At 47.0% G+C, this 14,913-nt stretch overlaps 1 protein-coding gene across 1 annotated transcript; it reads left to right on the top strand.

The window, feature by feature from the left end:
- Positions 1–544: 544 nt before the first annotated feature.
- Positions 545–13,156, top strand: GINS1 (GINS complex subunit 1). Its single transcript, XM_072943687.1, has 7 exons — positions 545–748; positions 3,611–3,675; positions 4,241–4,339; positions 4,945–5,035; positions 7,306–7,422; positions 10,424–10,498; positions 12,544–13,156. The coding sequence occupies exons 1-7, from the start codon at positions 674–676 to the stop codon at positions 12,610–12,612; spliced, it is 591 nt and encodes a 196-aa protein (XP_072799788.1). The 5' UTR covers positions 545–673; the 3' UTR covers positions 12,613–13,156.
- Positions 13,157–14,913: the final 1,757 nt, after the last annotated feature.

The raw sequence follows: 14,913 nt of genomic DNA, 5'->3' as shown, positions 1-14,913 counted from the left end.
AAATGCAGGGTCTGTCACTTCAAAACTGCGTGACCTTGGACAAGTTTTCCACCTTCTGTTGCTTAATCAGCACCAAGCGTCTTAATAACCAGTGAAGGGATAATCGTGAGAATTACCCGGAGTATGTCACCGCCCCTAGCACACAGGAGATACCCAATGATATTGTTTTTCCTTTACTATCACATAAAAAACCCACCCTGCAAAACCGGACGGACGCTACGCCGGGTCCTAACAGCAGCGCACGCCTTTCCGAGCCTGTCTTCTCCACCCCAGCGTGCGCACCGCTGTTGACCTAAACGAGAATGAATGACTCCAACGGAAAAGGGGTGGTGTGTTCACCCCGAGTTGTGCTGCGCGACAGCCTGGGGCTCAGCCTCCACTCGGCCTGAGGTGGGACTGGGGGCGGAACCAGGGAGTGGGACCGGGGGCGGGACTGAGGTCCGCGACTGCTCCCGTGTAGGTTTCCCTGGGGCGCTGCGACTGAGCAGCGGAGGCAAATGTCCCCTGGCCGCCGCCGTAGCCGAGGACCCGCAGCGCGCTGCTATTGGCCGCGCGTGTTGGCGCCAAAGCGGGGTGGAGGCGCGGTCGGCCAGCCGGCCGGAGAGCGGTGGTCGTGGGCCGAGCTGCGGCTGTGTGCCGACAGCGGGCGGTCCGCAGGGCCGGCGCTGCCGCCATGCTCTGCGAGAAGGCCATGGAGCTGGTCCGCGAGCTGCACCGCGCGGCCGAGGGGCGGCTGCCGGCCTTCAACGTGAGGCGGGCTCGGGCGGGCGTCTGCCCAGGGCGGCTTCCCTCGGGGCTGCGCGGCCGGGAGCGGGACGGCGGGCTTGCCCATGGTTCTCCGCGGAGCCGGACACCGGCCGGGGCGCGGCGCCGATGCCGGGGCCAGGCGCGCGGGCCCAGCTGGGTTTCGGCAGCTTCCCGCGCGCGGGGCGTGCAGCGGCCCTGGGGCTTCCTGCCTTGCGCATGGGTGGGCGGGCGGGCCTGGCCCGGGGCGCTCCAGCGGCGGGGCGGCCGGGGGTGAGCCCCGCCCCTGCGCTCGTGCCGCTGTCCCCCTCGGAGGGCGGCCCCTGAGCTCGCGCGGGCTCGGGCGGCCGGAGAGGCCTGGAGACGGGTCGTGGGCGCAGGTGCTGAGTTACACCGGGGAGGTGTGAACCGGAGTAGCTGGGGCGTCAGAGCCGCGCCTGGAAGAGGCGGTGACCGCATGCCAGCCGCGGACGGGCCGTGTGGACACCCTCCGCCCGCTAGGGAAGGACCACAACCTGGGCTCTGGGTCCAGGGGATGTGCTGTCACTCACAAGGCATTTTAGGCGCAGGAGTGACTGAGTAATTTGTTGTGTTTTGACGATAACTGTGGCAGCACTTTGGGAAGTGGATCGGGGAGAGGAAAGAATGATTCTTGGTAGTTATGATAGACCAGCTTAGAGATGTGTCGGGTCCGAATCTGCATCTCGGGAGGCTTCTATCTCAGGTAGCAGAGTAAACAACATAGGAGGTCAGCAGGAAGAGTGCTTTGGGGAAAGCGAGTTTTGTTTAGAACATTAAAAGGCACCTAGTGTGACAGTGAGGCCATTTGACAGATGACGAAACTGAGCCGAGGAAGTTAGGGACCGAATTAAGGGGCTTGTCTGAACTTGCAGCGAATTGGAGACAGAGCCTCAGCTTGAACACAGGTTTCCAGTGTTCCAGTCTGTTGTTCTTTCAACCTCAGGACAGTTACCTCATTAAAAGTGAAAAGAGAGCATTTCAGTGGAGATTCTGAAATTCAGAGGTGTAGGGGCTCTCAAATGTGGCTCCACTGGGTTCCGTGGGTCTGGGCCTTTTGGGGGTCCTGGTACAGTTGAGGAAACCAGCCCAAAGACAGAGACTGCCGGACATGTGCTGGCTCTTAGACAGTCCAGCCCTCTTTTCCACTCAAATTTTACAGTAAATGTTGGTTTGCCACTTTGGGGGTCTGGGGTGGACTTAGAAGTTGTAAAGTCACTCTTCTAGGTCTTAGTTGGTGGAGGAGACTTACCTTGCAGTCAGTTGGAATGATTACCCACTTTCTATGTGTAGAACTGGTAATAGTTTAAGTGAGTTTGTAGGGAAATTATCTTGGACTCCCAAAGGCTTATGGCCCAGAGATGAGAGCACAGAATAATGCAGTTCCCTCCATAGATTAAAAAACCTAAATCTGAAAGCTTGTGTGTATTTTTACAAAATTATTTCACACTTGTCTTTGGATCCCTGCAAGCCTACTAATTGTGCAAGAGTTTCAACTATTCCTTAAAATAATATTTGTGATAAAAGGAGTGTTTAACTAAATTCTAATAAATCAGACTTTTCTGTGATCTCTTTTTGACCAGCTGATAGAAGGTAGAAGTTATGCTTACATTTTTCATCAGGAATGACTTTTCTTAAAACTGAGCATGTTAAGTAGTTGATTTTGTAATTATACCAGTAGTGTCCAGGCATTTTTGCTAATGTGTATATTTTGGCTCTAAAATAGGTGGGTCGCTTGTATTTGATTTTTGGACAGACCAATTGTGTAACACTTACGAGTTTTATAGTTCTAATATTTTTATCCTTCCAAGGGAAATTTTTAAAAAATTTTGCCCATAAATGGATAGTAGAAAAACTCCTCTGACCTTTCTGTTTTCAGTTCTTGCAGTATAAGCCAAACCACTGTTCCTTTTTTTTTTTTTTTGGTAGTAACCTTTTAAGACCATTTTCTAATAAGTAATAAATTATTTACATACTTCTGTCATGCATTGTTGCTTCTGTATGACTTGATTTTTTTTGTCATCAGTTTTATTGTATAATTTATGTACAATAAAATACACATTTTAACAGACCTTTAAGTTTTGACAAATGTATACAGTCCTTATTATCAGCACCCAAATCAAGGTTTCTGTCACTATAAGGATTCCCTTTTCTCCCTTGTAGCTGTTAGCTGCCTCCCACCTGCAGCCTTGGGCAACCACGGATTTTCTTTCTGTGCTGCAGATTATATTTGTCTTTTTTATGTTCTTCTGGATTCAGCATGCCAGGAATTGCACACTTTTCCATACAGGGCCACTTGGAAGCACACTGCGTGTACTCCTGTCTGACTTCTTTTCTCAGAACAGTGTATTCAAGATTATCCTTAATCAGTATGTTAAGTGTATATCTTGTCAGTAACTTACTCCTTTTTTTTTGGTGGTAAAATATACATAACTTAAAATTTGCCATTTTAACCATTTTTCAGTACAATTCAGTGGCATTAATTATATTCACGTTGTACAACCACCCTGATTTCCAGAACTTTTTCTTAATCCTTAAGCAGGAATTCCCCATTCCTCTCTCCCCTCCGCCCCTGATAACCTCTAGTCTGCTTTGTCTCTGTGGGTTTGCCTGTTCTAGACATTTCAGATAAGTGGAATCATACAATATCTGTCCTTTTGTGTCTGGCTTATTTCACTCAGCATATTGTTTTCAAGGTTGAACCATATTGATGCCTGTATCAGTCCTTCATTTCTTTTTATGGCTGAATAACATTCCATTGAATGGAATTCAATAGATATTATAGACAGAATATTACTACAAACTTGGTGTGGGAATTAACTTATCAATATAATTTTGTATGTTCTAGGAGGATGGACTCAGGCAAGTTCTGGAGGAGATGAAAGCTTTATACGAACAAAACCAATCTGATGTGTAAGTTGATAAGACTGATATTTTAAAACAACTTAAGAAATAAGGTATTGAAATCAGATAATCTTACATTAGTCTTTAGATAATGATTTTTTTTTTTTAAATTCTCTGTGAGCCTGATCATACCCTTACCATACAGGCCTGGAGGGATTTGTGTTAAGCTGCTGTATTTCTGGGGGTTCAAATAGTGCTTGGCACATCGTAGATGTTCAATAAATATTTGTCATTTGACGATACGACTTGGTATTGGGTCTGTCTCTTATCCCCGTGTGATAAAGACATTCCCCAAAGTGAGGAAACATGATGTCTGTCTTTTGGAGGCAGTGGAGAGTAACTGTGCCAAATGCGGAGTACCACATGTCTAAGCAAAACCCCGGGGGGTGTGATTCTAGGCAGATAAGCTTTTGGGCTTTTTATCTTTTAATGTATTAGCAAAACTCTGCTGTGGAGTATTTGGGTACATTAACTGTTAACATAAATGGATAAAAACAAGCATGCAGTCAGCTGTTGGCTTTGAAAAGGCTTATTCTGAAGTAGACTTTCTTTTCCTCCCTAAATGTTTTACCAGGAACGAAGCAAAGTCAGGCGGCCGAAGTGACCTGATACCGACCATCAGGTTTCGACACTGCTCTTTGCTGAGAAATCAGCGCTGCGCTCTAGCCTACCTGTGAGTGCCTCTGGGGTGGCAGGGAGCTGCAAGGGGTTCCCCTGTGGTTTCCTAATTAGTCATTTCAGATGGATAACCAACATTCTTAGATTTGTCTCTCCTTTATAAGCATGCTAAATTCTTTTTCCTCCGTTCAACTTTTTATTATGAAAAACTGCAGGATTCATAATATTAGGGAATAACATGAAACCCTCATGGAGCCATCATAACCAAAATGTTAGGTTTAACAGTCCTGACATTTTGCTATAGTTGCTTCATCTTGTTTTGTTTGTCTGCTAAACCACTACAGAGCATTGTGGCATTTGACCACTGAATACTTTAGTATGCACCTCTAAGAAATAAGGACCTTTGGTACCTTTTGTCATGTGGCCGCTGTACCATTCTCAGAGCGAGAGAATCGAACACGCTGTCACTGTGTCTGTCCAGTCTGTGTCCCTGTCCTCCCAGTTGTCCCAAAGGTGTCTCCCGACAGTGGCTGGTTTGCCTCAGGAGCCTCATGAGGTCCACGTGTTACATTTCATTGTTGTGAGTCTTGGGTCTCTCCTGATCAAAGCAACTTCTGATACCCTTCTGTTACACCCTCTAATACCTTGTTAATGCCCTAGGTACGACCGATTGCTTCGGATTAGAGCGCTCAGGTGGGAATATGGCAGTGTCTTGCCAAGTGATTTACGATTTCACATGTCTGCTGAAGAAGTAAGTTAGCACTGTTCAAGTTTATGAATTTGGAAAACACTGAGATTCTGGCATTGTTCTATAACAGTATTTATGGTATTTCTCTTCTTGTCTTAATATTTGTTTTTCTGCAGTTTTGGTCTGTATTTACTGTGTGCTGTGATGAGAATGGCAGGAGTGATTCTAAATGCTATGTGGAAAACTCTGCTATGACTTATTAGGGATCATCAGTAGGATTAAAATCACTGGCATCGTTATTTAGAGATTTTCATAAATTATGTGTGTACATACTTTCCTTGTCAACGTGAATATCTATGATGAATCCAGTCACTGAGGCACAGAGCTGGCTCAGTATTTAAGGACACAGAGTCATGCAAACTTGGATTCAGACCTTGGCTCTGCCACAGTCACATCTTGGGCAGGTGATTCAGTCTCTCCCTGTGTCTAAATCTCCTCGTCTGCAAAGTGAGGGCCAAAGTGCTTACCTGTTACAGGGCTGCAGTGTCTTCAGACACCAGCTTCCTAGAGTGAGAGCAGACTTCACAGGGTGAGACTGCCCTCAACCTTAGACACCAGTTGTAAGTTTGGGGGTTCCCAGGGCCACCCTCCCTTCTGGCCAACTGGCTACAAATTCAGGGGTTCCCACCATCCCCTCAGGCTTTTAGCCTCTTGATATCAGCCCAACCACCGGAGAGGAGAGGGGAGCTGGACGTAGACCCTCAGTCACCTGTGAGCTGGTCCGTCGTGCAGATGTAATGACACCCCAGAGCTGTGAGCGTCCCTGGTTGACAACACGTCCATGTGCCAGGAGGGTATTGTATCCTGAGTCTACAGTGGGAGGACCCTCCCAGATCTCCCCCGTGTGTCTCTGCCTTTGGCTGGTTCTGACCAGTGTCCCTTTAAATGCAGTAAAACCATGACTTTTAAGTGGATTGCTTTCCAGGGCTCGAGTCATTTTGGCAAATGGTTGACCCTGAGGGAGGGATGGGTGTGTCCGCGCATGCACACACATTCCCGATGCAGGCTATGAGGATGTCTTCCGCAGAGCCTTCCAGGAGTTAGCTTGCTTACCAGCCCCAAAGAGGCCTACAGTGCGGGGACTGATTCTTGTGTTTGATGGGAGAGTTGGGTAGCGTTTTCAACATGGGGACTGAGATGGCACCGTTTCTTGAAAAGCCCCTCTTTTCCCCCTGCTCCGCGCACAGTGCCACTTTTGTCATAAATTGAGCATCAGCGTGTCTGGATTTGGATGGGAGACTTCTGCTTGTCCTTGCGCTGGCTCCACGCTGTTTTAACTCTCCTAATTTTATAAGTCTTGAGTCAGTATTCCCTTCTTATTCCTCTTTTTCAAGTGTCTCAACTGTTTTTGGCCTTTTGCATTTCCATGCAAATTTTAGACTCAATTTGTCAAGTTTCATTTTTTAAAAAGTTGACGTTTTGATTGAGATTGAATTGAACCTGTAGGTCAGTTGACATTAATATGAGACTGACTCATGCAGTCCATGAGTGTGGGATACCCTTCCAGATATTTAGGTCTTCTTTGATGTCTCTCAACAATTATAAGAAAAGAACCAATATACTGAGATACAATTTACATACCATGAAGTCACCCTGTTAAAGTATCTTGAGAGAGATGTGCGCCTGTCAACACCCTGTCCAGAACATGTTCTCTCTCTGCTTCCCTGCCCCTGGAAACCACTAACCTACTTTCTCCATAGATTTGCCTAGGTTGGATTTTCCATATGAGTGGAATTGCGCAGTATGTGGCCTTTCATGTCTTTTACCCGGCGTGTTTTCAAGGTCCATCCACGTAGTAATTGCGCACTGGAAGTCCTTTCAGACTTTGGGTTGGATAATCCCATTGTGGGGTTGTACACGTCTTATCCCTTCATCGGTTGATGGACATTTGGGTGTTTTCTCTACATTGTTTCATAGTTTCAGAGAAAACATCAGTATGGAGTTTAACAGAGTTTGCAGAGATCATAATTCTGAAATGGTGTATTTTTCAGAGTTCAGGTTTTGTTGGAAAGTTCCTTAGGTCTGCGATTAAGTATGCTGGGATGCAAGTTCTGTGAGAACAGGTTTTTGTTCACTTTGATAAATGATGCTTCCTAAGACCCCAGGCCAGTGCCTGGTTCACGGCAGGCAGTCGGTAATATTTGTAGTTTAGATGAATGGTAGTTGCAGTAACGATCCCTGTGGGGAGTGTGCTGTTTTTGAAAGGATGATGTACAGTTTCTGCAAGTCTGTTTTCTTATAACTTTATCAAATGGCCACCTTTATGTTTTCAGATGGAGTGGTTCAATCACTACAAAAAGTCCCTTGCTACTTACATGAGATCCCTGGGAGGAGAGGAAGGTTTGGACATCACACAGGATATGAAGCCTCCCAAAAGCCTATACATAGAGGTAACTGTCCCTTTGTAAACGGGTTTTCTTTAACGCATAGACTCTGCTGGCTTGTCTGAGGAGAAGCGGGATGTGGGCATGTAGTAGCCGTGCAGGCACACCTTGGAGATATCGCAGATTTGATTTCAGACCCACAGTAAAGCCAACATGCGGTAAAGCAAGTCACACAAAGTCTTTGGTTTCCCAGTGCATGTAAAAGTTGTGTGTACACTACATCGTGGTCTATTAAATGTGCAGCAGCAGTGTGTCTAAAAAACAATGAACATACTTTATTGCTAAAAGATACTGTCATCTGATAATGCAAGGCTGCCACAAACCTTCAATTTGTGAAAAATAGGTTACCTGAGAAGCACAAAAAGCAAAGCACACACACAAACAACATAAACCCAAACCAAAAATGCCACCTGTAGGGGCAGGAAGAATAGGACGGAGTAGATGAAACTTTCTGACTGGACCTGTTCTAACAGTTTTAACTTTGGAACTGTGTAAATATGTTACTTTAAAGCACATAAAATTGACTGTGTTTCCCTAATGGGTGTATTCTAAGGGTGGGAAGAAGTGCAGAGAGCTCTTACCCTGTCTCCAGTTACAGCAGTAGTCGTGGTAGTAGTAGTAACAGTATTGTTACTGTTATTTGTAAACAGTGTATGAATTGAGGAATAGAGCAAAACGGTAACAGCGTGGACTCCCGTTGAATCATCTCTTTCAAAGAAGTGTTTCTTAGCGCTGCCCACTGAGGAGGCTTGGGAGCTGTGACCAGCCCCGCATGAGCATCCGCTTCCTGGGGTCCAAGTACCATTTCCCCCGTGAAAGGAAGCCAGGACTCCTGGGGAAAATGGCCCATTCCAGGTCTTGAATAGGTAGGAAGTGTACCAGCTGAGCATGGAAAGCAAAGAGGGCATCATGGGCTCCACGGGGAGGGCTGCCCAGGCTCGGGAGCGGGCTCAGAGGGGCTGGCGTTCCCTGGGGAAGCAAACTGAGCCGCAGGATGACTGATGGCAGTGAATCGTAGCACTTCAGTTACATAAGGAGCAAGAATGATAACACCACCAAACAGCAACAGTAACAATTTTAACACCGAAACCTCTTTGGGGCCCCTTGGAGAATACAAAAGAGGCACCTCATTTTGAAAAGTGGTGAATAAAAGAATGGAGAGAAGCCTCCACCCTCCTTTACTGCGCAGATTCAGTCTCAGGGAAGCCAGACTGTTTGCAAGAGAAATTTCTTTTTGTAGAAGAATTCCAGCTAATGAAAGGAGCAGGAAGGAAAGGATGAGATGAAGGCCGTTTTGTAGCCCTAACACAGGCAAATAGCTGCTACACCAGGAGGTGGAAGAGCTCTTAAATCATGGGGGTGTGGGTGGGCGGGAGTGGTGCGCAGACCCACTGGTCAGTCTCAGCATCCAAAGAGACTCCAGACACTTTGTGCTTCGTGACATCAGGACACCGTTTGCCTGGAAGCTAAGCCTGATCTGATCCAGCCCCTGTACCTAACTTCCACTTTAAAGGAGATTCTGGGATGGAGGAACATGTTACATGACCCCACAGGAATCCACAACAAAATCTAGTTTGTGGGAAACTACCAGACAGACTGCCCAGTTTATTTAACAGATAAATCGCCAAGGGGGAGAACCCTGCAGATGAAAATGGACTTGGAGGCGTCAGAAACATGCAACGTGCAACTCTTGTTTGAGTGATTTTAATGTGGCAACTTTAAAAACATTATGAGATGAATGGGAGAATTTGGATACCAACCAGGGTTTTCATGATATTTAAAAATTACTACTTACTAAGATGTGATAATGGTGTTGAGGGCTTTTTTTTTTTTTTTGAAGAAGAACCTTATTTTGTAGAAATAGGTACCAAAATATTTATTAATTAAATGAAATGACGTCTAGGATGTGCATCAGAGCTCCCCAGAAGTGGTGAGGGAACCAGACTGGTGACGTGTTGGTGATTGTTGAAGCTGATGGGTCGTGGGGTTTTATTAGTCATTTTACCTTTGAATGTGGTTGAGATTTTCCACAATAAAAATCTATTTAAAGAAGCAAAATGGTGGTAGTGGAGGGGGGGATTTTTCTAAAATAGTGTCGCTCAAGCTAAGTCAGAATGCCTTTGGGATTGGCAGAGCAATCACAGGGCATGAGATCATCCGGGAAACGTAGGGGACTGAGACGGGGTTGGCTGTGCTCATACCACACTGATGCTGGGGCTCGGACTCTCAGGCAGAGGAATGCGTCCTCCCGCTTCGCTGGGGCGGCTCCTGGAGCTGGGCCAGGTCCCAGACCTCTGGGGCCCTGTCGAGGTTCCTTCCTTGCGGTCTCAGAGGTCATCAGGCTGCCTCACCCCTCCCACCTTCAGCTAAGAGCCTTCCGGGGGAGGGGACAGGTCAGAGGTAGAACGCGTGCTCAGCAGGCAGCAGGTCCTGGTTTCAGTCCCCAGAGCCTCCATTTAAAAAAGGGGAAAAAAAGAGCCTCTCCTGATTGTGTAACACGAGTCTGCCTCCGTTCTCTCCCAGAGCCCTGCTAAGCAAGCGTCCGCGTGGTGACGGAGAGTGGAAGAGTCTTCAAAACAGAAATGTTGCTGCCTTACATCCCATCCTCAGACACTGGTGTTTTATGGGAGGGATCTGGGAGAGGACGTTGGAGCAAGTGGGAAACATTCTCTTCTCTTTGTAGACATGTATTTCAGCTGCTTTGGTTTTTCAGGATTTGCAGAGGGATGAGAATCCAGTGATGTTGTCTCTCTCTGGCAGCAACCTGGGTTTCCTTACTGCCAGCGCTGATGTCCACATATTCAGAAATTGGCCATTTTGCTTCCTCCCCATCAGAGCAGGGCGGTTGGAACCACGAATACCACAGCAGGGAGAACCAGTCCCAGTACCCAGAGAAGAAACAGGAGACAGCCCCATGCCCTCCCTGCGGGTGCACACACAGTCCCCATCCACTTTGTGGTCGCTGCTTGTTAAATAGTTGAGGTAAAACATCAATTTTTCCTTTCAGGTGCGGTGTCTGAAAGACTATGGGGAATTTGAAGTTGATGATGGTACTTCCGTCCTTTTAAAGAAAAACAGCCAGGTATTCACTGTCTTAGGATAGTTTAAGAGTGTTGAATGATCGAAATGTTAGAGTCGGTAGCAAACAACTGTCTCCTTGGGGTGATCATTTGTGTCATAGTATGTTTAATTTAAGATGCTCTGTTTTGTCCTTTTCCTAAACATAAAGACTTAAAGCCATTGTTGCAGATAGTAAGAAACGGTTAATCACAGCTGACTCTTGAACGACGTGTGGGGTTTAGGGTGCCAGCCAACCCCCCAGCCCCACACGGTCAGAAATCCGAGCACTGCCATTTCTGCCTCAAAAACAAAGGAACTGATAGACGGCTCACCTGAGGGCAGGAAGCCGGGACAGTCGGGGTAGAGTCAGGACCCAAACCCTAGTTCTTTTGATTCCACATATTATGATCTCTGATTGAACACAGACTTGTTAATTTAAAGATCTGTAAAATGAAAGCACAGGTTATATATGACACATGTAAGTGGAGCCGTGCAGTTCAAACCCATGTTCGAGTGTCAGCTGCAATTTGCTTGGGTTTTGCTTGAATTTAATACCGAGCATTTTCCTGCGAAATTACCACAGTGGGTCTCACTCTAGTTAACAGGCTATTTGTTGCATTTAGCTCCTTCAAATTATTATTTATTAAAAAGGTGCTAAGCACTTGTTTTTAGTTTATACTTCTTCACATTTTAAATGCTAGTTCTTTAGCAAGCAGTGATATGGATCAAAAGTTTCTAAGCATTTAATACATAAACATAACAGCTTAATAGGGAAAGACTGAAGTGACGTTGTAACCTACCCTCAATTTTTCCTTAGAAAGAATCTCAGTGCATTTATTGTTTCCTTAGAAATCTTCAAGTTCACGTTAGATGAATCGCGTGAGCTATTTTATTTTTCCCTGTCTCAACTTTCTGTAGTCACACTAGCATAGGAGGGAAGATGGCCTGGTGAAGACCACTTTCCTCTGTTACCTGCCACCTTGCTGTCAGACGGGTGTCATCTACTGACCCCTCGTCCCTGACGTTGAAGCCAAAGAATGCTTCCAGTTGGGTGGTTCTCGGCTCGTTTCCCTGAGGGTGAGCGGGTCTCTTATTTTGCTAGTACCCTTGGAACTTTAAATAGTTTCCTAAAACAAAGGTTGAGTTTTTTAAAGACAGGTTTTCAGGGTGTCCTAAAATCTTTAGTTGTTAACGGCAAAAATTTCCCTCCCAAGCATCCTCTTAGAAGTAGGGTACTGCTGAGTAGAAAGTGTGAGTTAATGCTCTCGTAGTAGCTGTGTCTGGAGGACCCAGTGTGACACTCTGGCTCACAGGAACAAAGCCAGCCTCATGAAGCAGGCTCTGAGAAGTGCTCTTCATCCCAGACGCCGTCTTGCGGCTGCACTTCTTCCCAGGCTCTGGCCAGCCCTCCCACCCGACGTGCTAGGACACTGACTCCTCAGCGGGGAGAGCCTGGGCGGGCTGGGGCGGCCGGAACCCGGCCGGTCCCTCCTCCGCCTGCTGCCCTGCTGGACACTGCTGTTTCTGTGTGGACCGTGCCGCAGCCTTCCTCTTGCTGAAACTTTGTCTCAGTATCGCCGTAGAAAAACAGGAAAGCGGCAAGGGATAGCTCAGTGGTAGAGCGTGTGCTTAGCTTGCAAGTGGTCCTGGGTTCAGTCCCTGGCGCCTCCACGGTGTGGAAGTAAACCACCCCTCCCCAGTGAATGAACGGACAAATGAATTAAGGAAAAAAGCCGGAAAAACATTTTAGAAGCATAATTTATGGTAGTTGATGTAAGGGGCTTCTGAAATGTCTGAGCACACCTGAAACCAGTTTCTGTGGAATCAAGAGTGTAGACCACCCACATGATGGGAAACATCCCCCTCCGCACATTCTTCTGCTCTTGTCAGGGTGGTGAGCATGCTTCTGGTCGGGAATTCAGAGCCCCCTCTTTTCAGCAGACATTGGAGTAACTTCACTGTTGGGCTGCGGGAATGTTTGAAATGTATATGAAATGCTGCTTTTTAATGATGCAGGATGTAATTTAAAACTCTTCTCCTTCCTTCCTTCTCCCCTCCTTCCCTCAGCACTTTCTGCCCCGGTGGAAGTGTGAACAGCTGATTAGACAGGGCGTCCTGGAGCACGTGCTGTCGTGACCCGAGCTGCTGCCAGGCCCCCGCTGGTGTGGGGCTGGACCCGACCAAGGATGCTGCTCCTCTCCCCTCTCCACCTCCCCTCGGCCCACCTCTCTTTGGTTTTAATACTTACATTCTTTAAGATAACCAGGCATGATTGGTGGAAGAATACAGTTTGTTCTTTCCGATTTCTCTTTTATTTAATTTCTGAATAGAATCCCCTAACCTTCCATGGTGAACCTGTTTTTGGATTTGTCATGTGCTTCCATTGTGAAGCATCATTTCTCAATTCAGAGTTTGAATTCTTGCCCTCTAGAGACCCTACGTCCCCCACCCTGCGGTCCACAGGCCCAGTGGCCAGGAGTCCAGGATCGAGGCTCTGGCAGATTTGGTGCCTACAGAGGGTGCTTCCTGGGTCCACCTTCTCACTCTGTCCTCACAAGGTGGAAAGTTGGGTTTCTGTTGTACAGGATCCTCCTCTTTGTGTAGTAAGCTGAATCTGTAATTACATCCTTGCAGTTCCCAGAATAAATACCACAGTGTGTTTTTGTGTAATGAAAGTAAACATGTTACATGTGGATCTCTTCTCAGCAGTGGGGAAGGGTCTCAGCTGGCTGTGTAGGGAGACAGGGTGTGCCTTGTGTGGCTCCTGGTCGTGCTCCCTGTACCAGCCGGGGTCCCTGCAGCTCCTGTTTCCAGGTCACATGGTCAGGGGAGGTGATGGTCTAAGATTTTCAGTGTATTGATTGTTTAATGACAGACTAACGTATTGTCTGGCTATTTGGGAAGGAAGGACACAGTGGATTTTTCCCATTTCCTGCACTGGTGGCTGGTGTGGCTGGAAAGGGGAATAGAAATTGAGGCTAGAAAAGGGAGTTCGAGTGGTTCCCCCCTCCACCGAGTCACACTCACCATAAAGTCACGTGAAGAGCTGGTCAGCTGGGTGGAGGGCAGTTCTCATTGCCCGATGTTCTGTGAGTGATAGGAACTGGACAGTGGTGGTCAGTGGCCTTTCGCTGCCAGTCTCCTCCATAACCAGCCCAGTAATCTCAGAGGCAATCAAGTACAAAGTCCAGATAAGCCCGGTACCTGGCACAGGCTGTGCAGCTTCACTCTTACATAGGAGACTGTTTCTGGCCAACATGGTGCTCAAGTCCACCTGTGGAGAGAGTCTGCCGAGGCTGTGGGTTGCACGTTCTCAGGGTACGCGAGTGCACGTGCTCAGGTCAATAGGCGGCCCTCGACCCATTGTGAGCCTGGAGTCCTCGAGTCGGCGTGAGGACGGACCGCAGTGCAGGCGTTGCCACGCCGCCAGCCCAGCCTCGTTCCTGAGCTGACGTGATGCGCTCTCCTGTTCAGTCCCAAGTGAAACAGTAAGTACAGGCCTTATTTGAGATGAATGTGCGCTAGTTGAAAAGTTAACATTTTGTGGGTTTTATTGATTTACGTTGGCTGGCTCTCTAGAATTGTGGCTAGAATTTTAAACATCTATCTTATATGATTTTTTTCTTAAAGAGGTAATATATGCACAGTTAAAAAGGAAAACATAGCCCTGTAATGTAGAAAATGAAGCAAGTTCCCCTTCCACCTACTGAATGCCACCATCCAGGGTATCCACTGTTAACTAGTCACGTGTGTAAAGCGTAACTGCATTTCTTTTTAAGTGTTTCCCCACGTATTTCTAGTGTTTGTTTCTAGTGTGAATGGAATCCCTTTTTTAAAAAAATGTGGGGGGGTGACTAGGTTTATTTATTTAGTGGAGGTACTGGGGATCGAACCTGGGACCCTGTGCATGCGAAGCAGGCACCCGACCACTGAGCTAGAACCTCCCCGCGGAGTCCTTCTTGTGTGGTATTTTCTGACTAGTTTTCGGCTGATACGTACAAAACCGCGCATTACGATGGTTTGGCCATCTTCTCGTATTTATGTAAGCTCATGTCTCTTCTCACATTGATCTTGTTCTCTTGAACTTTCAGGAAGTGGTTGCCTTCTGCAGCTCACAGCTGGAAGCTTACCTTCTACCTGACTTGATTGAAATGCCAGGCTTCTAATGTTTCTGTCCCATGCTTCTCCAGGAAAAATACTAAAACCTGTGGCCTCCCTCAGTGCCACCTGAAGCCCCCAAATAAATTCAGCACCGTAACAAAATGAACCGGGGTAATTAACAAGCAGGGTTTTCCCAGGTGCACTTTTGGAACTTGAGTCATCATAGATGGTTTCTCACTTAATTCCCTGAAGTTACAAATTGTATGTAAAGAATTTTATTGTTGAACTGTCTTGCATTCCACTTGTAACACTGCTCTTGGCCACGGCGTGTTAGCC

The sequence above is a fragment of the Vicugna pacos genome, chromosome 19 (genome assembly GCF_048564905.1).
Source record: "Vicugna pacos chromosome 19, VicPac4, whole genome shotgun sequence".
NCBI lineage: Eukaryota > Metazoa > Chordata > Mammalia > Artiodactyla > Camelidae > Vicugna > Vicugna pacos.
Note: the sequence above shows the minus strand (reverse complement) of the source record. Positions and strands in the feature narration are given on the sequence as shown.